This window comes from Rhinatrema bivittatum, chromosome 3 (genome assembly GCF_901001135.1).
Source record: "Rhinatrema bivittatum chromosome 3, aRhiBiv1.1, whole genome shotgun sequence".
Classification (NCBI taxonomy): domain Eukaryota; kingdom Metazoa; phylum Chordata; class Amphibia; order Gymnophiona; family Rhinatrematidae; genus Rhinatrema; species Rhinatrema bivittatum.
In genome coordinates this window covers 357,311,510-357,338,444 of record NC_042617.1, presented here as the reverse complement: position 1 = coordinate 357,338,444, position 26,935 = coordinate 357,311,510, and the positions used below count along the sequence as shown (strand labels likewise).

At 47.6% G+C, this 26,935-nt stretch overlaps 1 protein-coding gene across 2 annotated transcripts in view; it reads right to left on the bottom strand.

Annotated features, from left to right (window-relative positions):
• Window positions 1–26,935, bottom strand: part of MDN1 (midasin AAA ATPase 1) — a 765,271-nt gene that overhangs the window by 544,823 nt on the left and 193,513 nt on the right. For both annotated transcript variants that reach the window (XM_029595415.1, XM_029595414.1), the window contains exons 24-26: window positions 25,400–25,578; window positions 23,479–23,687; window positions 15,229–15,375 (exon numbers count right to left, since the gene is read on the bottom strand). In XM_029595415.1, the coding sequence (XP_029451275.1) occupies window positions 15,229–15,375; window positions 23,479–23,687; window positions 25,400–25,578 (535 nt within the window). The remainder of the gene's footprint in view (window positions 1–15,228; window positions 15,376–23,478; window positions 23,688–25,399; window positions 25,579–26,935) is intronic.

Genomic DNA, 26,935 nt, shown 5'->3' with positions numbered 1-26,935 from the left:
TAGTCTTCTGAGTCCTTATGTTCCTTCGGAGAAGGTAGGGAGATGGCTTGGTTCAAATGAAACTCTGAGACTACTTTCGATAGAAAGGAGGGAATGATACAAAGCTGCATCCTTCCAGGAGTGAACCCAAGGAACAGTTCCCGACATGATAGTGCCTGCACCTTGGAGATGCGACAAGCAGAACATATTGCCACCAGGAATACTGTCTTCAATGTTAAGAGGCATAGTGACAGACTGCACTTTGGTCTGAAAGAAGTCCCCCGCTAGAAAGTCTAATACCAAATTGAGATTCCATAGGGGCACCAGCCACTTTAGGGGTGGTCGAAGTTGCTTTACCCCTTTAAGGAAACGGGCTAAGCCCGGATGCGCTGATTGACTGATTCCGTTCACTTCAGCTCTGAAGCAGGAGAGGGCTGCTACTTGAACCTTGAGGGAGTTGAGAGACAACCCTTTCTTCATATCGTCCTGTAGAAATTCTAGAATCATGGGAATCTAGGCCGTCCGCGGGGGTACCCCGCGGTCCTCGCACCAGGCTTCAAATATTCTCCAGATCCATATGTATGCCAGATATGTTGAGAACTTTCATGCACGGAGTAGGGTGTCAATCACGGCCTTCAAGTACCCACATTTCTTCAGGCAAGTCCTCTCAAGGGCCAGACCGTAAGAGAGAACAGACAAATCTCCGTGAATAATTGGACCCTGCTGGAGAAGGTCCCTGAGTGGAGGTAGGCACAAGGAGCTCCCCGCAAGGAGTCTTTGCATGTCTGCGTACCATGGGCATCTTGGCCAATCCAGGGCCACTAGTAGAACTAGTCCCCTGTGGTGTTATATCTTGTGGATGATCTTGCCCAGGAGTGGCAAAGTGGGGGGGGGGAGGGGGGGGGGAAGGCGTACAGTAGGTCCCTCCTCTGGCCAGGTCTGGATGAGGGTGTCTATCCCTTGGGAGTGCGGCTCTTGTCTTCGGCTGAAGAACCTGGGGACTCGGGCATTGAGAGAGGTGGGCAGAAGGTCCATGGTTGGGAGACCCCAGCGATTTACTATCAGTTGGAATGCTCTGTTCGACAGTGCCCATTCCCCCGGGTCCAGGCTTTCTCTGCTGAGGAAGTCCGCTGAGACGTTGTCTTTCCCTGCAATGTGGGAGGCCGAGATCCCTTGCAGTTTACCTCCACCCATGCAATGAGAGGGTCTATTTCCAGAGACACCTGCTGGCTTCTGATTCCTCCCTGGCGGTTGATGTAGGCAACCGTTGTAGCGTTGTCCAACATTACTCAGATCGCTTGTCCTTGGAGCCTGAGGGTGAATCGCAGCCAAGCTAGTCTGACTGCTCGAGCTTCCAGGCAGTTTATGTTCCATCCCACCTCCTCCTTGTTCCATTGCCCCTGGGTCTGACAGTGGGCTCCCCACCCTCGTAGGCTCACGTCTGTGGTAAGCACGATCCAGTTCAGTGGGGGTAGGCTTACTCCCCTGCTCAGGTGGTCTTCCTGTAGCCACCACTGTAGCTGAGAACGTACCTCTGCAGGGAGTTGGAGGCGGATTGAGTAATCCTGGGACAGTGGGTTCCAGCGTAATAGTAAGGAGCACTGGAGAGGTCGCATGTGAGACCTTGACCACGGAATGACTTCCACGGTTGATGCCATAAGCCTGAGGACTAAAGATAATCCCACATCTTGGGGTGCGTACTGGTCATCAATCGTCGAAATTGTTCCATCAGCTTCCTCCTCCTCGGGGGAGGGAGGAAGACCTTGTTCTGTCTGGTGTCGAAACAGGCTCCCAGGTACTCTAGAGACTGAGAGGGATGTAGTCTGCTCTTGGCCGTGTTCATGACCCAAGCGAGTTCCTGCTGTAGTTTCTTGACTCTGGTCACCTTTCGGCTTTCTTTCGAAGATTTCGCCCTGATCAGCCAGTCGTTTAAGTAAGAGTGTACCAAGATCCCTTCCTTCCTCAGTGTTGCCGCCACGACCACCACCATAATTTTGGAGAATGTTCTGGGGGCAGTTGCTAGTCCAAGGGTAGCGCTCAGAACTGGTAATGGTGTCCCAGTACTGCAAAGCGTAGAAGATGCTGGTGATGTTGATCTGGGATGTGAAGGTAGGCTTCGGAGAGGTCCAGGGAGGTTAGGAATTCTCCCGGTTGTACTGCCATTATTACGGAGTGAAGGGTCTCCATGCGGAAGTGTAGTATCCGCAGATGACTGTTGATGTTCTTGAGGTCCAAGATGGGTCAGAATGATCCTTCTTTCTTGGGGACGATAAAATAGATGGAATAAAGCCCTGTATTTTGTTGGGGCGTAGGGACCAGAGTTATTGCCTTCAGACTGAGTAGTCTTGTCAGAGTGGCTTCTACTGCCAGTCTCTTGGTGTGGAAGTGGCAGGGTGATATAAATTTGTCCCGAGGGATGCTGCGGAACTCCAGGGAGTAATCTTCTCGAATGTTTAGTACCCATTTGTCTAATGTGATCTCGACCCATCGTTGGTAGAAGAGGAAAAGTTGACCCCCTATTTCCTCCTCCTTTGGATGGGTCGGCCAATTCTCATTGGAGAGCACGGCTGGAGCCTGTCCCCTGGCCTGTTGCTCTCTTGGTCTGTCAGTTCTGAAAGGGTTGGGACCTTCCGGAGGGTCGAGGTGCCTGAAACTGCAAGTTCCTATATGGTCGAAATTGAGAGCCTCTGATGCTGGTTCTTCTGGGGGAGGGGCGCTGAGATCTTTTACCCCTGTCCTCTGGTAGCCGAGGCACTGGAGATTCGCCTCACTTGCTGGCTAACTTCTCTAATTCGCTTCCGAATAAGAGAGATCCTTTAAAGGGCATTCTTGTGAGATTTGCTTTAGAGGTCGTGACAGCAGACCAGTTCCACAACCATAACTGTCTTCTGGCCGCCACTACCGAGGCTACTCCTCTGGCTGAGGTACACACCAGATCTGAGCTTGTGTCCTTCAGGAAGGCTGCTGCAAGTTCAATCGTTTCACCAGTATACGTTCCAGAGATATTTGCCTCTCTCGAGAGGAGCAAGCAGGAACGTACCACCAGTGCGCAGCAGGAAGCAATCTGCAGTGTCATTGCTGTTCCGTCGAAAGACAGCTTAAGAATAGATTCTGTCTATTCTGAGTATCCTTCAATGTTGCATTCCTCGAAGGGAACAGTTGTCCTCTTTGAGACAACACAGACCATGGCGTCCACTTTTGTGAAATGAAGGCATTCCTTGGTCGCTGGTTCCAGATGGTACAAGGCTTCCAAGGCCCATCCTCCTTTAAAACTGGCCTCCTGGGCATCCCATTCCAGGTCAATTAGTTCCTGTATGGCTTCCGTCATTGGGAAATAGCATGAGGCCTTACGCAGTGACACCAAGATGGGATTCTTCTTTGGTTCCGCCATAGGATCCGTGCCTGGGATCTGGACTTCTTGGACATCAGTGCCTTTGCCTCTATATCTAGGTGCACAGGTAATGTGTTTCAATATGCGTGCAGTTATGCATGAGAGCACAATGCGCGCATGTAGTTTTAAGCAAGGTTGTGCGCATAGCTGCGCACGCGTCTAAGTTGAAAGAGCACAAGTTAGGCGCATTGACCGTCCGGCCTGCCCCGCGCGTACCGCCGGTCAAGAAGGAAAGATGGCGCCAACACCCCCCGCGTGTAAGATGGCGCCCCCGAGGATATCCACTTGTCTGGACCAGGGACTAGCCCAACCCGATCAGTGCTCTTTTACCTCGCCGGATGAAAATTCGAAATCGGTACGTCCCTCCAAGCCCCGGAGACCTTAATTTAAAGTTTTCAGCTTAACTGGTCTCGGCGCTTACCAACTGCGTGTCGGAACAGTCTCCAGCTGTGGGGGGAGAGGGCTTTACCTACACCGCCGCGCTCGGGATAAGCACCCGCTGCCTTTCAGCTGCTCTAGGGCTAAGTCCACGCCGGGGTTATCGGCTACCGGACCAAGGCACGTCTCTGAGGGATAGCAAAAATCACCTCAGGAATTCTCTACTGGGGGAGGGACCCTTAGGTATCACCATGGGAGAGCGGGCTTCGATCTTCCTTAAGGTAGTTTTGTCTTCTTGCTATAAATTTTCTAACGCTGTGCTATATTGTTGGATAGTGTCTGCATCTGCTAGGAGACAGATACTGAGGAGCTGAGGTCACTGCAGGGGTATATCTAGGGTGACGTCAGCTTTGAAATCTGACTCAGTCTCCCATCTGCTAGCAGAAGAGCACATAACCCACTGGTCCTGAGTCCATCTGGCTACACGCTAGGAATCAGCATTTCTTCAAAATCAGAAGTCTCGGGGATGCCTTTGATTCTAATATTAGACCGGCGGCTGCGGTTCTCTAAGTCTTCCAGCTTTTCTTGGAGAAAGCTAATGTCCCACTGGGCGCCCTGAGAAGTTTGCGTCAGGTCACGTATCGCCATCGCATGGCCCGCAATTTCATAAGAACATAAGAAAATGCCATACTGGGTCAGACCAAGGGTCCATCAAGCCCAGCATCCTGTTTCCAACAGTGGCCAATCCAGGCCATAAGAACCTGGCAAGTACCCAAAAACTAAGTCTATTCCATGTAACCATTGCTAATGGCAGTGGTTATTCTCTAAGTGAACTTAATAGTAGGTAATGGACTTCTCCTCCAAGAACTTATCCAATCCTTTTTTAAACACAGCTATACTAACTGCACGAACCACATTCTCTGGCAACAAATTCCAGAGTTTAATTGTGCGTTGAGTAAAAAAGAACTTTCTCCGATTAGTTTTAAATGTGCCCCATGCTAACTTCATGGAGTGTCCCCTAGTCTTTCTACTATCCGAAAGAGTAAATAACCGATTCACATCTACCCGTTCTAGACCTCTCATGATTTTAAACACCTCTATCATATCCCCCCTCAGTCGTCTCTTCTCCAAGCTGAAAAGTCCTAACCTCTTTAGTCTTTCCTCATAGGGGAGTTGTTCCATTCCCCTTATTTTGGTAGCCCTTCTCTGTACCTTCTCCATCGCAATTATATCTTTTTTGAGATGCGGCGACCAGAATTGTACACAGTATTCAAGGTGCGGTCTCACCATGGAGCGATACAGAGGCATTATGACATTTTCCGTTTATTCATTTTATTCATTCCATCTCATCAGTGCGCTGATGCAAGGCCCGCAACTCTTCCCTAACCTCCGCAAATGAGTGGAGCAGTTCTTCCTTAGATTGCTTCATTTCGGCCCGGAGCTCAATAAACCAGTCCCGAATCAAATTAGTAGCAGGAAGCTCAGCTTCAGGGGCCGACTTACTGATAGCTTGCGGTGGGGATAGAAGCGGGGCCTCAGGCTCGGGTTCGCTGCTTCCGGGCGCCATGTTGTCCGCCGTCCCGGCCTCCACGTCCGCAAGGCTCTGCGCTGCTTTAACAAAAGAGAACCGCTGTAATTTGCCCGCTTTGTCCTTGGCCGCCATCCTGACACTGGTCTTAGGTACACCGCGAAATTAGGAGGGTGAACTGATGCGTGGACTGTCTAAAGTTCGGATACGGGAGGAGGGCTGTCCGGGAGCTTTAGGTTCGCGCAGCCATCTTGTTCCGCGGCGAAACCACGCCCCCTGGAATCAGCATTTCTGAGAAGATCAGAGACCCTGGGTACCAAGCCCATCTACATAAGCTCCCCACCCCAGGGTGAATGCATCCATGGTTAGTACAATTTGAGTAGGGAGACTCCGAAAAAGAGATCCCCCCGGTCTAGATTTGAAAATATCTGCTACCAGGACAATGAGTCCTGAAGAGACAGGGCGACTGAAGCAATCCTGAAGGCTCTGAGTGGCCTGGCACCACCGCAACCTCAGGGTCCACTGGGCTCTGTGCATGTGTGTACCAAGGGAGTGACAGACTGTTGAGGCCATATGGCCCAACAGCCTCAACATGTGCTACGCTGACACCTGCTGAGTCTGTTGAATCTCTGCCACAATGGCCACCAAGTTGATGGCTCTCTGGCGAGAAAGGCCTTGGCCTGAGCCATGTCTAGCAGGGTTCCTATGAAGTCCAACTGTGGTGAGTGCCGAGATGGGACTTCGGGTAGTTGGGAACGGACCCTAGGGGCTCCAGCACTTAAATGATCAAGCACATGGACCTGATGGCCCCAGCCTGAAATGTGCTCTTGTCCAGCAAATCATCTAGATACGGGAAAACATGCACTTCCAGCCTGCAGATGTGCACCTCTACCACGGCAAGGTATTTTGTGAAAACCCATGGGGTTGACGCTAGCCAGTTGCAACACCCAGTACTAGAAGTGCTGTTTTCCCACCACAAATTGGAGATACTTCCTATGAGCAGGGAAGATTTCAATATGAGTGTATGCATTGTTTAGATTGAGGGAGGAAAGCCAGTCCCCTTTTTCAAAAGGCTAATTAAGGTGCCTAGGGAAAAGATCTTGCATTTATTTTTTTAGAAACTTGTTCAAGGCCCTCAGATCTAGGATGGGATGGAGTTCTCCTGTTCTCTTTGGAATAAGCAAGTATCTGGAGTAGAATCCCCACCCTCTTTGCCCTGGTGGTATGGGCTTCACCACTATGGCCATTAAGAGGGAAGAAAGCTCCACTAGTAGTAATACTTTCCTCCCACGAAGAGTCTATTGCTCTATGATCCTTCCCCAGGGGCACTAAGGAATGAGCTGATTCAGCCATCACTGACTGGTGGGGCAGCTCATGTTTATCAAATCCGGCAGCCTTCTGTATAAGGTAAACCTCCATCTGCCTTCTTATTGACGGGACACACTGTGAGAGGGTGTTCCCATATCAGCAGCAACTCCTCAAGGATCTCTTATACCAGGACCAACATAATCTCCATAGAAGGCTCTATTAAATAGAAGAGCTCAAGAATTTTGGGCCTAGCATCCTCCTCAGTCAAATGAAAACCCTGCAAAAATCAAGTCCGCAGGCAGGGACTTCCTTAGCTCTTCTGGATGAGAAGGGTCTGAAGGGAGGCATAGGGTTCCTCATCCTCACTGTAGGCAACATGGGATGGGTCCCCTAGGTGCTTGGCGCCTACATCTAGAGGTGTAGGCACCGGTACAAATGGATTGGGGGAGGGGGGCAGGCCTCAACATCTCTGCTGGCCTCTGTGAAACTTCCTCCTCAGAGGAACCGGCAACAACCACCTTATCAGTAAGGGGAGGCCTCGGTGCCAGCTAGGTCAATAATGCACCAATGAGCACGTTAAGCTTTTACAGCAGCGGTACGAGGACGAGGAGATCCGGGTCCGGTGCAGTCTGTGCCACAGGACCGAAATCCTGCAGTTCCCAGTCCACCATTAGCTGGACTCAACGCTCCAGCAACTTCTTGAACGTTGCCGATGCCAAGACTGGGAGGAAAGAGGGGTAGCCATAAGAACACAACATAAGAAATTGTCATACTGGGTCAGACCAAGGGTCCTTCAAGCCCAGCAGCCTGTTTCCAAAAGTGGCCAATCCAGACTACAAGTACCTGGCAAGTACCCAAAAACTAAGTACATCCCATGCTACTGATGATAGCAATAGCAGTGGCTATTTTCTAAGACAACTTGGATTAATAGCAAGTAATGGACTTCTCCAAGAACTTATCCAAACCTTTTACAAAACCCAGCTATACTAACTGCACTAACCACATACCCTGGCAACAAATTCCAGAATTTAATTGTGCATTGAGTGAAAAATAATTCTTTGATTAGTTTTAAATGTGCTACATGCTAACTTCATGGAGTGCCCCCTAGACCTTCTATTATCCCAAAGAGTAAATAACAGATTCACTTTTACCCATTTCTAGACCTTTAAACACTTCTATTATATCCCCCCCCTCAGACAAATCTTCTTCAGATCCTCAAGATGGATTGGTGACAGGATCAGGACCAGTGGAGACAGTCACAAACTCCCGGCATTGATGGAGGATTGGTACTCCTCGCCACCGGGTCATTTCAGGGGCATCATGGCAAAATGTAGTGCATCCCTGTGCCCGGCAACATTCATCGATGGGTACTGGTGCCGATGCTCGACCTGGTCCTTCCCCAGTGCAGAGGCTAACAAAGAACCAGATGTCCTTGGCCTGGAGATAGATGATGGTTGGTCTCCAGCACCCCTGTCCGCTGGCATCGATGAAACAGATGGTCCTGCCAACATCGATGGCTCGATGTCCATCGGTGCAGCTCCTTGGTCTGCAGATGCCAATGGCTCAGACTTCAACCTGAAGAGCTGCTCTAGGGTGTAGTGAATAAGAAAATTACTTACCTGCTAATTTTCGTTCCTGTAGTACCATGGATCAGTCCAGACAGTGGGTTATGTCCCCAATCCAGCAGATGGAGTCAGCACAAGCTTTGAGGGAGCGTATCCATATATACTACTACCCCCTCTGCAGGAGTTCAGTATCGAGTATATCAAAGCCAGAGTAGAAACCCCCGAAGGATCAAGTTTGTGGAAACAGATAATGAAAACAATTGTAACCGCAACAAGTAACTGCAAACATCCTACCAACTTGTAGGGAGCTGTGAAAAACAGCGAAAAGAAACGATTGTGAAGACACAGAACACTGCGAGCAAGAAGTAGCGCAGAGCTGAGCAGGATCAAGAACCCAAACGCGGTGGGCGTCTGGACTGATCCATGGTACTACAGGAACGAAAATTAGTAGGTAAGTAATAATTTTCTTTTCCCTGTACGTACCTGGATCAGTCCAGACAGTGGGATGTACCCAAGCTTCCCTAAATCGGGTGGGGTCCTGCGAGGCCTGCTCAGAGAACCTGCTCGCCAAAGTGTCCAGAGACCGAAGAGGCGAGGTGCAGACGATAGTGCCTCGAGAACGTGTGTAACGATTTCCAGGTGGCTGCCCTACAAATTTCCTGCGAGGATACCGAGCGAACCTCCGCCCAGGACGCCGCCTGAGAACGTGTAGAATGCGCTACGATTCCAGGTGGGGGAGTCCGACCCGCCCCAATGTAGGAAGCAGCAATGCCGGCCTTCAGCCATCTGGCAATGGTAGTCTTCGAGGCCTGAGACCCCTTCTTAGGACCGGCCCAGAGTACGAAGAGATAGTCAGAGGTCCGGAACTCATTTGTAGCCTCCAGATAGAGGCGCAGAGTGCGCTTGACATTCAAGAGACGGAGAGACTTCGGCTCTGAGGAAGAGAAGGACGGCAACTCCACCGTCTGGTTCACATGGAATGCAGAAACCACCTTCGGAAGGAAGGAGGGAACAGTGCGAAGCGAAACTCCAGAGTCTGAGAAACGGAGATAGGGCTCTCTACACGACAGAGCCTGCAGCTTCGAGATGCGTCGAGCGGAACAGATGGCCACAAGAAATACAGTCTTGAGAGTGAGATCCTTTATCGTTGCGCTGCGCAGCGGCTCGAACGGTGGTCCCGACAGGGAGCGAAGCACAAGGTTAAGACTCCAGGAGGGACAAGGGTCCCGTAACGGAGGACGCATATGCTTGACACCCTTGAGAAAACGAGCAATGTCAGGATACTGTAGAAGAGAGCCCCCATCGCTCAACAGCGAACCAAGGGCGGCCACCTGAACCCGTAGTGAATTATAGGCGAGCCCTTTTTCCACCCCCGCCTGTAGAAACTGAAGGATCTGAGGTACAGAAGCCTTAGCGGGTCTCGAGGCCTGGCTGGTACACCACAGCTCGAACACCTTCCAGACTCGAACAAAGGCCGCCGACGTCGATGTCTTTTGTGCCCGCAATAGCGTGGATACTACCGCCTCCGGGTAGCCCCGACGCCGGAGGCGGCGCCTCTCAAAAGCCAGGCCGCAAGACAGAAGAGTTCTGCCTGCTCGAAAAATACCGGGCCCTGATGTAGGAGCTGGGGGAGGTGCCCCAGCCTGATTGGCCCGTCGATCACCAGCTGTAGCAGGTCCGCAAACCAGGGTCGCCTGGGCCATTCTGGGGCGACGAAAACCACGGTCCCCTGATGGCTTTCTATTCTGCGGAGCATCCTGCCCACCAGGGGCCATGGTGGAAAAGCGTAGAGCAGAAGATGTGGCAGCCACGGGAGGACCAGGGCATCCACTCCCTCCGCGCCGCGCTCTCTCCGGCGACTGAAGAAGCGTGGAGCCTTGGCGTTGAGAGCGGACGCCATCAGATCCAAGTGGGGGGCCCCCCACTGATGGACGAGAAGTTGCATCGCTTTGTCGGAGAGAGACCACTCTCCGGGGTCCAGCAGTTGACGACTGAGGAAGTCCGCCTGGACGTTGTCCACACCGGCGATGTGCGAGGCCGCTAGCCGGACGAGATGACGCTCCGCCCATTGCATCAGCAGCGCCGCCTCGAGCGCGACCTGCGGGCTGCGCGTGCCTCCTTGTCGGTTGATGTAGGCCACGGTGGTAGCGTTGTCCGATAGGATTCTGACTTCCCGGTTCCGAAGAAGCGGGAGGAAATGTCGCAGAGCTAGCCGGACCGCTCTGGTTTCCAGACGGTTGATTGACCACTTCGCCTCCACCGTGGACCACGTCCCCTGCGTGGCGCTTCGATCGCAGACTGCACCCCAGCCTGCTAGACTGGCATCGGTGGTCACCACCACCCAATTTGGCAGATCGAGGGACACGCCACGGGACAGGTTCGGCGGATCCAACCACCAGCCCAGACTGCCCCTGGCATTTTGCGGGAGCGGGAGAATCATCTGGTAGTCCTGCGATACTGGTTTCCAACAGGAGAGGAGCGCCCACTGTAAGGTCCTGAGGTGCGTGAAAGCCCAAGGTACAAGGTCGATGGTGGACCCCATCACTCCCAGGAGTTGCAGGTAGTCCCAGGAGGTGGGCTCTGGTAATGCAGAGAACCGTCGTGTGTGATCCCGCAAGGATTGAGCTTTGTCCTGGCGCAGAAAAACTTTGCCCAGTAGGGTGTCGAAGGTCGCCCCCAAAAAAAAAAACCCGAGCGTTGCGAGGGCATGAGGGAGCTCTTGGTCGTACTACTCGAGTCACCGCTGAGCGTCCATGATCGAATGACTTCGCCCGGAGGAGCCAATCGTCCAGATAAGGATGAACCAGGATGCCCTCCTTCCGGAGAGCTGCCGCCACGACTACCATGATCTTGGTGAAGGTGCGCGGCGCCGTCGCCAATCCGAACAGGAGAGCCGTAAACTGAAAATGCTGGTCCAGAATTTTGAAACGAAGGAAACTGTGGTGGTCCGGGCGGATAGGAATGTGCAGGTAGGCCTTGTTAAGTCCAGGGAGGCGAGGAACTCCCCCCGATGCACCGCCGCAATCACTGACCGGAGCGTTTCCATGCGGAACCAAACGACTCGAAGGGATTTGTTGACTTCCTTGAGGTCTAGGATAGGCCGGAAGGAACCGTCCTTCTTTGGTGCGACGAAATAGATGGAATAGTGGCCCGAGCCCACCTCTCCGAAGGGCACGGGCGCAATAGTGCCTATCTCCCGGAGTCTGTCCAGAGTCAGCTGCACCGCTCCTCTCTTGAGGTCCGAGCCACAGGGGGAAAAGATGAACCTTCCCTGCGGGGGGCGGACAAATTCCAATGCGTAGCCGTGTTTTATGGTATCCAGGACCCACTGGTCCGAGGTGATCCGTGCCCACTCCGCGTAGAAATACGTTAGTCGGCCCCCAATCCTGGGGACAGGGGAGTGGGCGAGATTGGCATCATTGTGAAGACTTGGTAGAGGGGTTCCCGGTTCCGGGAGTAGTGCGTGCGGGCCGACGCCCGCGAAAGGAGCGCGACCAGGGCTGAGACCTGGGGGCGGATGACCGGGAGCCCGCCTGTCTGTATCCCCTGTAGCGCCGTTGCGCTCTGGCTCTGGTCCGAGAAGAAGAAAACGCTCTGGATGGTCGAAACCTATCCTCCGGCAGCCGATGAACAGCATTCTCCCCCAGGGACTTGATGATCTGGTCCAAATCCTCCCCGAAGAGGAACTTGCCCCTGAAGGGAAGAGAGCCCAGACTCGACTTAGAGGACGTATCAGCCGCCCAATTGCGTAGCCACAGTAGTCGTCGTGCTGCCACTACCGAAACCATGGATCTTGCGAGGACCCGAAAAAGGTCGTACGAGGCGTCCGCCCCATACGCCACTGCGGCTTCTAGCCGATCTGCCTGGGCAGCCTCATCGGACGGCAGGTTCTGAGATGTGAGGAGTTGTTGCACCCAAAGGAGACTAGCCCGCTGGGCAAGCGAACTGCACATCACCGCCCGCATACCCAGAGCGGAGAGCTCGAAAACCCGCTTAAGGAAAACTTCCAACTTACGATCCTGTGTGTCCCGCAACGCCGCACCTCCCGTCACTGGGATAGTCGTCCTCTTCGTGACCGCCGACACTGCGGAGTCCACCTTTGGGACCTTGATGAGGTCCAGAAAATCTTCGGGGAGCGGGGTACAGCTTTTCCATAGCCCGGCTGCTCTTCAGGGAGGCCTCCGGGGTGTCCCATTCCCTGGTGAGATGTTGTAAAAACGAGTCATGAATGGGAAAAGCCCGAGCCCTCGGCCAGAGTGCCGCCAGGACAGGATCTCCCTTCCTTGAAGAAGTGACGACAGCGGGAGCTACTGGGGCAGGCGGGTCTGGTGGCGGGTCCAAATCTAAATCTTGGATGATCTGCGGGATGAGGTCGTCCAGCTCTTCCCTCTGGAAGAGGCGTAGGGTACGCGGATCATCCCCCTCCTGCGTGCCGTCCCCTTGTCCCCCGTCCGGGAGGTCAAGTCCATGTCCCGCTGGGTCTGGCACCGCCCCCACTGCCGCGGGCGTGGATCGGACCCGGGTAGGAAGGCGGGAGGCCCCCCACTCCCGGAGGGTTGGGGGGGCCGGCGTCGAGGGCGACATCAGAGGGATCTTAGGAGGGGGGGGGGGGGTCCCACAGGTGCTTCCAGCCCCTGCAGATAAGCGGTATGCATGAGCAGGATAAACTCCGGAGAGAACCCCGGCCTGCTCGGGTGCACTTCGGGGGCGGCGTGGTTCCTGCTCCCTGGCTCTGGGTGCTTGGTTCCTGCACCAAAATCGGGGGAGCACCCCCGCTTGTAGAATCCTCCAGGGATCCGTTCTCCCTCGTGGCCTCCAGGAATCCGTTCTCCCTCGTGGCCTGCGCCTCAGGGCGCTCAGAGTGTAAAATGGCCGCCGTTCCCGCCAAAAATGACGGAGTGGCCGGCCCGCGCCACCCGGGCAAAAAAGAGAAATCAGGCAGGGACTGTGAGGTACCTTCCCCCCGGGAAGGCATCGCGCGCAGATGCCCTCCCGGGAAATCCGGGTCGCCGCAGGCCGCACAGCGTGACCGCCGCGGCATCGGGATCGCTGTGGGAGACAAGAAAACGGCTCCAAAAATGAGAAAAAGCCTCGGGGGGGGGGGCACGCGCACAAAAGCGTCGCTGCGGGGGGGGCCCGGTCGGGCCGCACTGCCCGCTGTCCGAAAATAGAGGAGGGTGCCGCGGGGGGGCCTTCCCGGCCACACGACCCGCCCCAGACATCTTTCCCTAAATGGCTCAGCAGCCCATGAGGAGCTGTAAAATGGCCGCGGGTGAGGGAGTAAAGAGCGAAGAGGCCGGCTCCACCGGCTTTCGCGGGCACCGGGGGCTGAGCTGTGAAGGAAAAAACTACAAAGGAAAAACAAGCTTACCCCTGGCTGCAACGAGAAATAAAAAGCAAGGCCGCAGAGAAGAGACAAGGAAGAGAAGCCACTCCCCAGAAGTTGAAAGGCCCCTGCCTTACTATTCTTTTTTTTTTTTTTTTTTTACTTAGTACAAAATTGATACAAACTTGATCCACAAGAAAAAGACAGCAACAAGCCAGATAATCAAGCAAGAAAATGAGAAAGAAGTAAAATGGAGGAGAAGCCTGATTCCCCTACTCGCATCTGCTGGAGTCAGAAGATACTGAACTCCTGCAGAGGGGGTAGTAGTATATATGGATACGCCCCCTCAAAGCTTGTGCTGACTCCATCTGCTGGATTGGGGACATAACCCACTGTCTGGACTGATCCAGGTACGTACAGGGAACAGATATTCCGCCTGGGGGGGGGGGGGGGGGGGGGAACCTAGAGCTTGTCGAAGCCTACATCCATTCGGGGTCATCTGGGAACTTAAACAGCCACCCCAGACATCACACCATGCCCCCTAGGCAGAGGGCACGGCTCATGCGGATCGGTAACTGACATGGTCCTCGGGCATTGGGGCATGGCTGAAAACTGTATGTGACCATGACGGATAAAACAAATGATCAGTAACAGAAGAGCATGGCAGCCGGGCATCGATGGCTGGTGGGCACCAATGCACTGCTGCCACAGGGGAATAGACCCCCAAAGGAAACTTACCCGAACCACTGAAAACCCTGACTTGAACGAGGAAAACCGGCAAAAAACGAGAAAAGCAAAATTTTCCCACAAGGCCAAAGAACAGCCAAAGTGAGCTCACTCTTACCGCAAGGCTTACAGCTCCATGGAAAGAGACTAGAGAGGGACCCCTCATGGACGCTTGGTATAGGGCATGCTGGGGATGCTCAGTGTGCCTAGTCAAAGTTCTAAAAACTTTGACACAAGTTCTAAAAACTTTGACACAAGTTTTCCGCATTGGGGCTCCATCTGATGTCACCCATGTGAGAGGGCTACCATCCTGCTTGTCCTCAGAGAAAAAAGGAAGACACAAAAACTGGAACTGTTTTGTTGGCACATCCTAGAAATAATGCCAAGCCTATGTTTGTGCAGAAAGTCCAAGTTCCAAAGGGGATGAAGTTCTATGGCGTCAAGGTAGAAGAGCTTGCACCTTTGTGCTTCCTCTGTATATGGGGTCTGGGTTATTGAAAGGTTCATAATCAGAATGTTGTCCAATTAAGATTTTAATATACTATATTATGTACGGTCTTTCTTGTGAAACTATTTTGCAACAGAGCCTGACAATGTGACAAATATATAATTTATGGAAAAGAAAGCTGCTAAATTCTCCATTCTTGAACAGATGAAAGTAAAGCACCAGGTTAGCAGACAGCACAATTCTAAACAAATCTGTATGGTAATCAGCTCATCAACAGCATCCCTTCCCTCACTTCTTACCCCGACAGTTTCGAGTCTCTGTGGTAACGATACACCTTCCATTTCATTCAGTAACAGATTCGAGCCTGGGCTGAGACTTGTGTTTTAAGATGGCTACAATTTCATAAATTACTTTAGAGGCAGGATACTACTGTCTCCCCACAGCAGGATCTCTCTGTGACCCACAATCTGAGCAGGTGACTACCTAAATACGCCCAACCATCCGCCGTGTCCCTGCCTCTGTACAACTAGGGGAGGAGGAGAACAGCTTCCCTGGTTTCAAGTGGGAAGCACCACGTACCTGCAAATCCAGCATGACCCTGACCAGCTTGGCACAGTACGACGGAGGCAGGCTGCATCGCTTGTGCAGGATGATCTCCAATTCGTTGCTTGGCAATTCATTGTAGTGCAATTCAACAAAGCGATTCCTAAAGGCCCGGGACAGCATCTATAATGCACACCAGGAGTGGTGCGGGAGAAGGGGTGGGGAAGGGCAAAGGAACACTTTAAATAAAGAAAGCTAATTGGATGGTGGTGGGGGCAGGGATTAAGAGGGATAAAATATCTAGTTTATTAAAATTAAAAAAATAAAACATAAGTGTGATAAGGTAAATATACTATGTACAAAATAAAAAAACAAAAAACAAAACACACCACTACCACCACTTACATTTACCTTCCCAACACTCCCTTTATAGGGATCATGCTGGGAGACCTAGGTTACAATAATGGCAAAATAAGATAGAGAAGTTTCAGCTCAGGAAGCCTGAGCAGTTCCATCCAAGGCAATCGTACAGCTGCAAGCAGCCTCCAGAGCCTGGGGTTCACATAGCTCCACAAACAAGTGTTACTAGCATATTTTACTTGTGTCTCTCGTCCCAAGCGCCAGCCAAACTGTGCCCCCCTCCCCTTATCTACCTAGGACTAAAGATACAGATATTGCACCATGTGTGCTCAAGGGGTTTATCATCATACTAGCACCAAAGAGGGAAAGAAGGGAGAATAAAGTTATACAAGAAAAATGCAACTGGGATAAAAATGAAAGACATGCAAACGAGAAAAACTCAAGAGGCACAGGATGGACCTCCACTCATTGAAACGATTTAAGCAGCCCCCCCTTCTGACCTATAGAACAGATGGGAAAACATTCTGCGGCCCTTTTTCTGCTACCATCAGAGCACTGTGCAATAAATGTCCATTCCATAAGGAGTCCGATATTAGCTGGTGCTCAGGGAGCATGAAACGATTTGCACAAAGCCACAAAGCAAACTGTGGATGAACAGCTCTAGCTAGAGTCTCCAGCTTTGCAGGTCTGTGCTCCTATCCACCATGCAGAGGAACAGCATAACATAAAACGTCAACAACCCACCTTTGTTTTATCATACATCCTTGGAATCACAAAGTAAAAGTGTAAGGGGTGGCCAACTCAGTCCCCGAGAGCCACAAACAGGCCAGGTTTTCAGGATATTCACAATGAATATGCATGGGAGCACAATAATTGGAGATTTCAATTACCCCAATATTGACTGGGTAAATGTAACATCAGGACTTGCTAGAGAAAGTTCCTGGATATAATAAATGACTGCTTCATGGAGCAATTAGTTTAGTGACCATCAAGAGAGGGAGCTATTTTAGATTTAATTCTTAGTGGAACATCTCACTGTAATCAATATCAGCACACTTTTGATGAATTAAAGGTATGTGTTCTGGAACAATTGTCCCCGAATTGGAGAGGAGGTGACTATAATACTAGATTATTACAAGCAGAACAATAATGGATCCCACCAGTTAGGCACAATGGAGCCCAATGGATTAAATTCAGCATTAGAACTGCAAGTTTTCTTGTAATAAAATCTCTGGTTTGGTTTGCATGTTACCATAGCAATGAGATGCTGTGATTTTGCTTCAGGAAACATTCAGGTACATCATACGTCATTATGCCCGAAAAAACGCGGGCTTTTTAAAGGGCCAACCAGTTCAGGGTAGTCTCTGTCCCGATTGCAGTATAACCTTTTTGGAGACACTTAAGTCCGGGATGACGGTTGGTTTCGCTGTGACATCAAAAGTTAAGTACCATTCTATTCTGTGAAAAGATACAATTGATATTTGCTTTGTTTTGAATTGTATCATCTGTTCTGAAAATATACTCCTGAAGAAGCGACTGTGATGTCGCGAAACACCGGCTGCTGTCGGGTTCAACGTTTCAATTACATTTATGGGAACAGATGAAATTTGTATATGATTTTTTGAAATGGTCATTCTGAAGTACTTAAAACAAAGACATCTGACTAAAAGATTATACTACAAATGTCGAGTAGTCCGGATGGCAAGTTGTTATACTGCCGTTGTCAGGCTTGCTGAGGCTGTTTCACTTTCATCAATATATGAATGTTGGCTGTTAGTCACAGCACTGAGAGAAAAAATATTACACAGTGTCCTTTTTGGTTTTTCAAGATAAGTGTAAAACATTGATAAGACAGGAGAAAAGAGAATGAAATAAAGTTGGCCATAGAGGCAAACACTCATAATAAAAACCTTTTAAAATACATCCGAAGCAAGCAACCTGTGAGGGAGTCGGTTGGACCGTTAGATGAACAAGGGGTTAAAGGGGCTCTTAGGGAACATAAGGCCATTGCAGAAAGACTAAATGAATTCTTTGCTTACATGTTCACTAATGAGGATGTTGGGGAGATACCATAAGAACATAACATGCCATACTGGGTCTGACCAAGGGTCCATCAAGCCCAGCATCCTGTTTCCAACAGTGGCCAATCCAGGCCATAAGAACCTGGCAAGTACCCAAAAACTAAGTCTATTCCATGTTACCATTGCTAAAGTCAGTGGCTATTCTCTAAGTGAACTTAATAGCAGGTAATGGACTTCTCCTCCAAGAACTTATCCAATCCTTTTTTAAACACAGCTATACTAACTGCACTGACCACATCCTCTGGTAACAAATTCCAGAGTTTAATTGTGCGTTGAGTAAAAAAGAACTTTCTCCGATTAGTTTTAAATGTGCCCCATGCTAACTTCATGGAGTGCCCCCTAGTCTTTCTACTATCCGAAAGAGTAAATAACCGATTCACATCTACACGTTCTAGACCTCTCAATTTTAAACACCTATCATATCCCCCCTCAGTCGTCTCTTCTCCAAGCTGAAAAGTCCTAACCTCTTTAGTCTTTCCTCGTAGGGAAGTTGTTCCATTCCCCTTATCATTTTGGTAGCCCTTCTCTGTACCTTCTCCATCGCAATTATATCTTTTTTGAGATGCGGCGACCAGAATTGTACACAGTATTCAAGGTGTGGTCTCACCATGGAGCGATATAGAGGCATTATGACATTTTCCGTTTTATTCACCATTCCCTTTCTAATAATTCCCAACATTCTGTTTGCTTTTTTGACTGCCGCAGCACACTGAACCGACGATTTCAATGTGTTATCCACTATGACGCCTAGGTCTCTTTCTTGGGTTGTAGCACCTAATATGGAACCCAACATTGTGTAATTATAGCATGGGTTATTTTTCCCTATATGCATCACCTTGCACTTATCCACATTAAATTTCATCTGCCATTTGGATGCCCAATTTTCCAGTCTCACAAGGTCTTCCTGCAATTTATCACAATCTGCTTGTGATTTAACTACTCTGAACAATTGTGTGTCATCTGCAAATTTGATTATCTCACTCTTATTTCTTTCCAGATCATTTATAAATATATTGAAAAGTAAGGGTCCCAATACAGATCCCTGAGGCACTCCACTGTCCACACCCTTCCACTGAGAAAATTGTCCATTTAATCCTACTCTGTTTCCTGTCTTTTAGCCAGTTTGCAATCCATGAAAGGACATCGCCACCTATCCCATGACTTTTTACTTTTCCTAGAAGCCTCTCATGAGGAACTTTGTCAAACGCCTTCTGAAAATCCAAGTGTACTATATCTACCGGTTCACCTTTATCCACATGTTTATTAACTCCTTCAAAAAAGTGAAGCAGATTTGTGAGGCAAGACTTGCCTTGGGTAAAGCCATGCTGACTTTGTTCCATTAAACCATTTCTTTCTATATGTTCTGTGATTTTGATGTTTAGAACACTTTCCACTATTTTTCCTGGCACTGAAGTCAGGCTAACCGGTCTGTAGTATCCCGGATCACCCCTGGAGCCCTTTTTAAATATTGGGGTTACATTTGCTATCCTCCAGTCTTCAGGTACAATGGATGATTTTAATGATAAGTTACAAATTTTTACTAATAGGTCTGAAATTTCATTTTTTAGTTCCTTCAGAACTCTGGGGTGTATACCATCCGGTCCGGGTGATTTACTACTCTTCAGTTTGTCAATCAGGCCTACCACATCTTCTAGGTTCGCAATGATTTAATTCAGTCCATCTGAGTCATTACCCATGAAAACCTTCTCCATTACGGGTACCTCCCCAACATCCTCTTCAGTAAACACCGAAGCAAAGAAATCATTTAATCTTTCCGCGATGGCCTTATCTTCTCTAAGTGCCCCTTTAACCCCTCGATCATCTAACGGTCCAACTGACTCCCTCACAGGCTTTCTGCTTCGGATATATTTTAAAAAGTTTTTACTGTGAGTTTTTGTCTCTACAGCCAACTTCTTTTCAAATTCTCTCTTAGCCTGTCTTATCAATGTCTTACATTTAACTTGCCAATGTTTATGCTTTATCCAATTTTCTTCTGTTGGATCCTTCTTCCAATTTTTGAATGAAGATCTTTTGGCTAAAATAGCTTCTTTCACCTCCCCTTTTAACCATGCCGGTAATCGTTTTGCCTTCTTTCCACCTTTCTTAATGTGTGGAATACATCTGGACTGTGCTTCTAGAATGGTATTTTTTAACAATGACCACGCCTCTTGGACATTTTTTTTTACTTTTGTAGCTGCTCCTTTCAGTTTTTTTCTAACAATTTTTCTCATTTTTTCAAAGTTTCCCTTTTGAAAGTTTAGCACGAGAGCTGTGGATTTACACACTGTTCCTCTTCCAGTCATTAAATCAAATTTGATCATATTATGATCACTATTGCCAAGTGGCCCCACCACCGTTACCCTCTCTCACCAGGTCCTGTGCTCCACTGAGAATTAGATCTAAAATTGCTCCCTCTCTCATCGGTTCCTTAACCAATTGCTCCATAAAGCTATCATTTATTCCATCCAGGAACGTTCTCTCTAGCGTGGCCCGATGATACATTTACCCAGTCAATATTGGGGTAATTGAAGTCTCCCATTATTACTGCACTACCAATTTGGTTAGCTTCCCTAATTTCTCTTAGCATTTCACTGTCCGTCTCACCATCTTGACCAGGTGGACGGTAGTATACCCCTATCACTATAGTCTTCCCTGACACACAAGGGATTTCTACCCATAAAGATTCAATTTTGTATTTAGTCTCATGCAGGATTGTTTATCCTGTTGGACTCTATGCCATCCCGGACATAAAGCGGCACACCTCCTCCCGAGTGCTCCTCTCTGTCATTGCGAAATAATTTGTACCCCGGTATAGCACTGTCCCATTGGTTATCCTCTTTCCATCATGTCTCTGAGATGCCAATTAAGTCTATGTCATCATTCACTGCTATACATTCTAATTCTCCCATCTTACTTCTTAGACTTCTGGCATTAGCATACAAACATTTCAAAGTTTGTTTTTTTGTTTGTATTTTCATTCTGCTTTTTAATTGATAGAGATAAGTTTGAATTTTTTAGCTCAGGTGAGTTTTTAGTTACAGGCACTTGGACTGCTTTTCTAATTATTGGAACCTCACTGTCGGGATGCCCTAATTCTAATACATCATTAGTATCTTTTAAAGATACCTCTCTCCGAACCATGCGCTGCTGAGCGACTGTCGGCTTTCCCCTTTGTTCTAGTTTAAAAGCTGCTCTATCTCCTTTTTAAAGGTTAGCGTCAGCAGTCTGGTTCCACCCTGGTTAAGGTGGAGCCCATCCCTTCGGAAGAGACTCCCCCTTCCCCAAAAGGTTCCCCAGTTCCTAACAAAACTGAATCCCTCTTCCTTGCACCATCGTCTCATCCACACATTGAGACTCCGCAGCTCTGCCTGCCTCTGGTGACCTGCGTGTAGAACAGGGAGCATTTCAGAGAATGCTACCCTGGAGGTTCTGGATTTAAGCTATCTACCTAAGAGCCTAAATTTGGCTTCCAGAACCTCCCTCCCACATTTTCCTATGTCGTTGGTGCCCACATGTACCACGACAGCCGGCTCCTCCCCAGCACTGTCTAAAATCCTATCTAGGTGACGCATGAGATCCGCCACCTTCGCACCAGGTAGGCATGTTACCAGGCGATCCTCACGCCCACCAGCCACCCAGCTATCTACATTCCTAATAATCGAATCACCAACTATGACGGCCGACCTAACCCTTCCCTCCTGGGCAGTAGGCCTTGGGGAGATATCCTCAGTGCGAAAGGACAATGCATCACCTGGAGAGCAGGTCCTTGCTACAGGATCCTTCCCTGCTGCACCCAGTTGGTGCTCTCCCATCATGAGACCTTCTTCCTCCAAGGCAGCACCAACCGGAGATGGTTTTCACGAGTGATGAGTCAGACGAACTGAACCAAATCACCGTGAACCTGGAAGATATAGTAGGCCAGATTGACAAACTAAAGAGTAGCAAATCACCTGGATGGTATGCATCCTAGGGTAATAAAGGAACTAAAAAATGAAATTTCTGATCTGTTAGTTAAAATTTGTAACCTACCATTAAAATCATCCATTGTACCTGAAGACTGGAGGGTGGCCAATGTAACCCCAATATTTAAGAAGGTCTTCAGGGGTGATCCGGGAAACTATAGACCAGTGAGCCTGACTTCAGTGACGGGAAAAATAGTGGAAACTATTCCGAAGATCAAAATCGTAGACCATATAGAAAGTCACGGTTTAATGAATACAGTCAACATGGCTTTACCCAAGGGAAGTCTTGACTACCAAATTTGCTTCATTTTTTTTGACAGGGTTAATAAACATGTGGATAAAGGTGAACCAGTAGATGAAGTGTATTTGGATTTTCAGAAGGAATTTGACAAAGTTCCTCATGAGAGGCTTCTAAGAAAACTAAAAAGTCATGGGATAGGAGGTGATGTCCTTTTGAGGACTACAAACTGGTTAAAAGACAGGAAACAGTAGGATTAAATGGTCAATTTTCTCAGTGGAAAAGGGTAAACAGTGGAGTGCCTCAGAGATCTGTTCTTGGACCGGTGCTTTTCAATATATTTACAAATGATCTGAAAAGGAATACGAGTGAGGTTATCAAATTTGTGGATGATACAAAATTATTCAGAGTAATTAAATCACAAGCAGATTGTGATACCTTACAGGAGGACCTTGCGAGACTGGAAGATTGGGCATCCAAAATGGCAGATGAAATTTAATGTGGACAAGTGCAAGGTGTTGCGTATAGGGAAAAATAACCCTTGCTGTAGTTATACATTGTTAGGTTCCATATTAGGAACTACCACCCAGTAAAAAGATCTAGGCATCATAGTGGATAATACTTTGAAATAGTCTGCTCAATCTGCAGTCAAAAGGCAACCTTGAATACTGTGTACAATTCTGGTCGCTGCATCTCAAAAAACATAGTTGTGATGGAGAAGGTACAGAGAAGGGCAACCAAAACGATAAAGAGGATGCAACAGCTCCCCTATGATAAAAGGCTGAAGAGGTTAGGGCTGTTCAGCTTGGAGAAGAGACAGCTAAGGGGGGATATGACAGCGGTCTTTAAAATCAAGAGAGGTCTTGAACGAGTACGGTAAATGTGAATTGGTTATTTACACTTTCGGATAATAGAAGGACTAGGGGGCATTCCATGAAGTTAGCAAGTATCACATTTAAGACTAATCTGAGAAAGTTCTTTCACTCAATGCAAAATTAAGCTCTGGAATTTGTTGCCAGAGGATGTGGTTAGTGCAGTTAGTGTAGCTGGGTTCAAAAAAAGGTTTGGATAAGTTCTTGGAGAAGTCCATTAACTGCTATTAATCAAGCTGACTTACAGAATAGTCACTGCTATTAACTGCGTCAGTAGCATGGGATCTTCTTAGTGTTTGGGTACTTGCCAGGTTCTTGTGGCCTGGTTTGGCCTCTGTTGGAAACAGGATGCTGGGCTTGATGGACCCTTGGTCTGACCCAGCATGGCAATTTATGTTCTTATGTTCTCCCTCCAATCTATCTCATGCATATATACATTGCAGTTATCCTGAAAACCTGGCCTGTTTGTGTCTCTTGGGGACTAAATTGGCCACCCCTGGTATCTATCTTGCAAAAACTCTCTCTGGGTTCTGGTCTTCTCTAATAAAAGCATTAGTAGCCCTGTGAGCATAACAATTCTTTGCATATTTTATGAACTAAAACATTTAATAAGAACTGTCCATGTCATGGTAGAAAACCTGTATAAAAAATAACACCATATATATATATAGTATTATTGATACAGTATTAAGTGGTTACATCATATAAGCAGTTTATTCTAATATAAATGGTAGAAAACCTTAAATCTGATATAAAAACAGAAATAGGCCAACCTTTCTACCCCCATACGCTCCTGGGGGATTCTGGGTGGCAAAAAGCATGAAGCGAGGGTGCGCTTTCACTACTTCCTGCGTTTCTGTTATGAAGAGCTCTCGATTGTCATCCAATAGTCTGTTCAATGCCTCCAGCACATCCGTGGGAGCCAAATTCAATTCATCCAGGATAATCCAGTAACCCTTTCTCATTGCATCAATAAGAACACCTTGGAGAGGAGACAAATAAGTCTGTTCAGCTAAGACCATGGAAATATGCAGATAGCGGCTTTGATTTATTGAACAACTGTACTTTCTCCAAATTATCAAAGCCTTTTTAAGACCTACAAGAGTGTCTACTTATCCAAAATGTGCAATCAGAATTACTACTGCAGCACATTACTCCTGGCTTTCAATCACCTCTACATGGTACTGTTCGACGTTAAACGTAACATACATCTATATATATGTAAGATATCTATCTATAAAATCTTTCCTACAATGAAAGGAGCTCAGCCTCAAACAAGGTTGAGGGCTTTTTTAAAGGTGGCCACAACTCTGTGGCAAGATCTACCTAGAAAATACCACTGTCAAAAAGATCAGATAAAGCAATATGGCTGTCATGTTAGTCCACTTGAAAAACACAAAAATAAAGGGGCAGAAAACAGATTACATATAAGATTATACTTTTTTATTGGACTATACATTTCAGGACTAGCTTTCAAGAATTAATACTCTTTTCCTCAAGTCAGAATTAGAATTCAGTGGGGGTTTTTTTTAATTATTTTAATTGTAATATAGTTGTAATTATATTAAGGATTTTTGTTTCTGAATTTATGTTTCATAATTTGTTTTGATGTTTTAAGATAATACAGATGCAGAGCTTCATTCCATGTTGGGAGTGGTGTACGACCATCGGCATTGTTTCAAGATCATTGAATTCCAGCTATTTTGCATCATCAGATAAGTGACTGATCAGCTTTGGATGGATTCATAGCAATTTTTGGATACAACTGATTAATATAAATGAAAGAACTGGTTAGCTTGATTTTCACAAGGTTCATGCACATACAATCAGCCCGAACTATGGGAAAACGAAATTTCCCACGGTGGGCTGATAACTAAGGCTGAACCAAAAGGTTCAGCTGAAAATTGAATCTGACTGGTGAATGAAAGAGGAAGTGGGCTTAGCCTTGTTTTTTTTTGGAGCTAAAAAAGAATATAAGACCTGTCTTATTAAAGAAACACGGTATATAAACATTGACCATATGATTGGACTAAAGGATGTCCTCGCAAACCGAACTATACGTAAAACAAGCGAGTGTCCCGTTTATGATGATCTTTTAATATTGTGTAACATTGATTCGACTCACAAGACTGATTTTTGGTGGATCCAAGTAATACAGTGGCTTTTCAATCTTGCCACCTCAGGTGTGGTTTTTTTTGTTTTTTTTTTAGTTAAGGCAAGACATCAAGTTCAGAAAAACAAAATAGAGAATAGAAGTGGCAAAGGATCATACTGCCAGAGAACACTGCTGATCAAAAGCAAATTTCAATTCTCTGCAAAATCCCGAGACAGAACCCAGGTGAATGAGAAACTGCACATAAGACAAGACACCATATTGCAGACACTGAAATTGCTCTAATTATAAGCAAGAGAGGAACTAGGAGGAAGGCCAAACAGATATGTGAATGAACATTGTAAATATGCTATCAGTAAAGTAGCTGACCTAAATGTCTGGAAGTTACAGGAGTTTTTTCCAAGCTATCTGCTATGTGAGCCTGCATCTATTAGATGGCATGACAGACTGAATAATTTGGAAGCACCTCTCAGGTGCTTCCAAAATGGTAATTTGGGGGGGGGGGGGGGGGGAAGAACAGCAGTAAATTCCCTTCATGATATGTGCATGCTGCTCAGACCTCAATAGAAAGCAGGCTTTACCTTCCCTGAAGACCAGCTTGCCCGATACGTCAGAGGTGTAGCAGCCTATGTATTCCTGGATGTCTGTGTGCTCATGGTTGTTGATCCGGACACAGTGGTTACCACTGGCAGCAGCTAGCCAACGGATAAGGCTAGTTTTACCCACAGAGGTCTCGCCCTGGATCAGCACTGGATAAGTTCTTTAAAGATCAAATAAAGACAGAACATTAGGGCAGAAAAAGGTAACCAGAAAAACATATCTTGGACATACATAAAAACAGATTTGAATTGAAGGTGTGACTCAAGATGAACTAAATCTGAATCAAAGTTTCCCATTTTACTCATCTGATTTATGCAAAGTCTTGCTCTTTAAGACACAGGAAAATGCCATAAAATGCTACTCAATCTAACATTTCAATGTGTAGACTGCAACTAGATGAAAACATACATAAATACAAAACAGTATTAGGCATACAAGGTTGCCCTGAAATGTCTTAGTGGATTCCTATCAAGAAGCACTTTCAAATAATTTAGACTAGAGCTCAGGGACTTGAGAGCACCATCCCCAGCTTTAAGAGCAGAGAGACAGTAATGTATATTGTGCTGAATTATTATTTATACTGATGTAGTATTACTACAATCCTCATGAAATTTATCATAGTAAGCATGCTGAAGTCTGGAAACTATCCAAAGAATAGACTCGAGAAGGGCACCATGCCAATCAAATGATGCAAGCAAAATAAAACATCAGAAGAACAAATGCCTGCTTTAAAAGTGTTTGTGCTAAGTATATTTGATGAAATTTAAACTTTCACGTAATATCACATTTTCTGTACTTATATTTATATTAATAAAGCATTTCTTCATTTCCAACATTGGAGAAATTACTTACCTGATAATTTCGCTTTCCTTAGTGTAGACAGATGGACTCAGGACTAGAGGGTTATGTGCTCTTCTGCTAGCAGATGGGAGACGAAGTCAGATTTCAAAGATGATATCACCCTGCAGTGACCTCAGCTCCTCCGTATCCTCCTCGAAAAGTCATTGTGGATATATATTTTGCATAAACTTGATTAAAACTGATCAAACTTGATTAAACTGATTTCAAGAACTGGAGACCGCCAGTGCACTCAACCAGGTTAACGCCGACACCAGACTAACTGTGGGTGTCCTGAACTAGGGGTAGGCAGCGGTTTACCTGTAATTGTTTAATCTCGAGGTTCTCTTTCTGAGACCCTCCTTCTCTGTGGGCAGCCATGGACGGGATGCTGTCCATCTGTCTACACTAAGGAAAACAAAATTATCATGTAAGTAATTTCTCCATTTCCTAGCGTGTAGCCAGATGAACTCAGGACCAGTGGGATGTACAAAAGCTACTCCCGGACAGGGCGGGAGGCTGCCCGTGGCCCACTTAGTACTGCCCTTGCAAAGGCTGAGTCTTCTCTAGCCTGGACATCCAGGCGGTAGAATCTGGAGAAGGTGTGTAGGGAGGACCACATCGCCGCTCAACAGATCTCGGCGGGCAACAGCAATTTGGCTTCTGCCCATGATACTGCC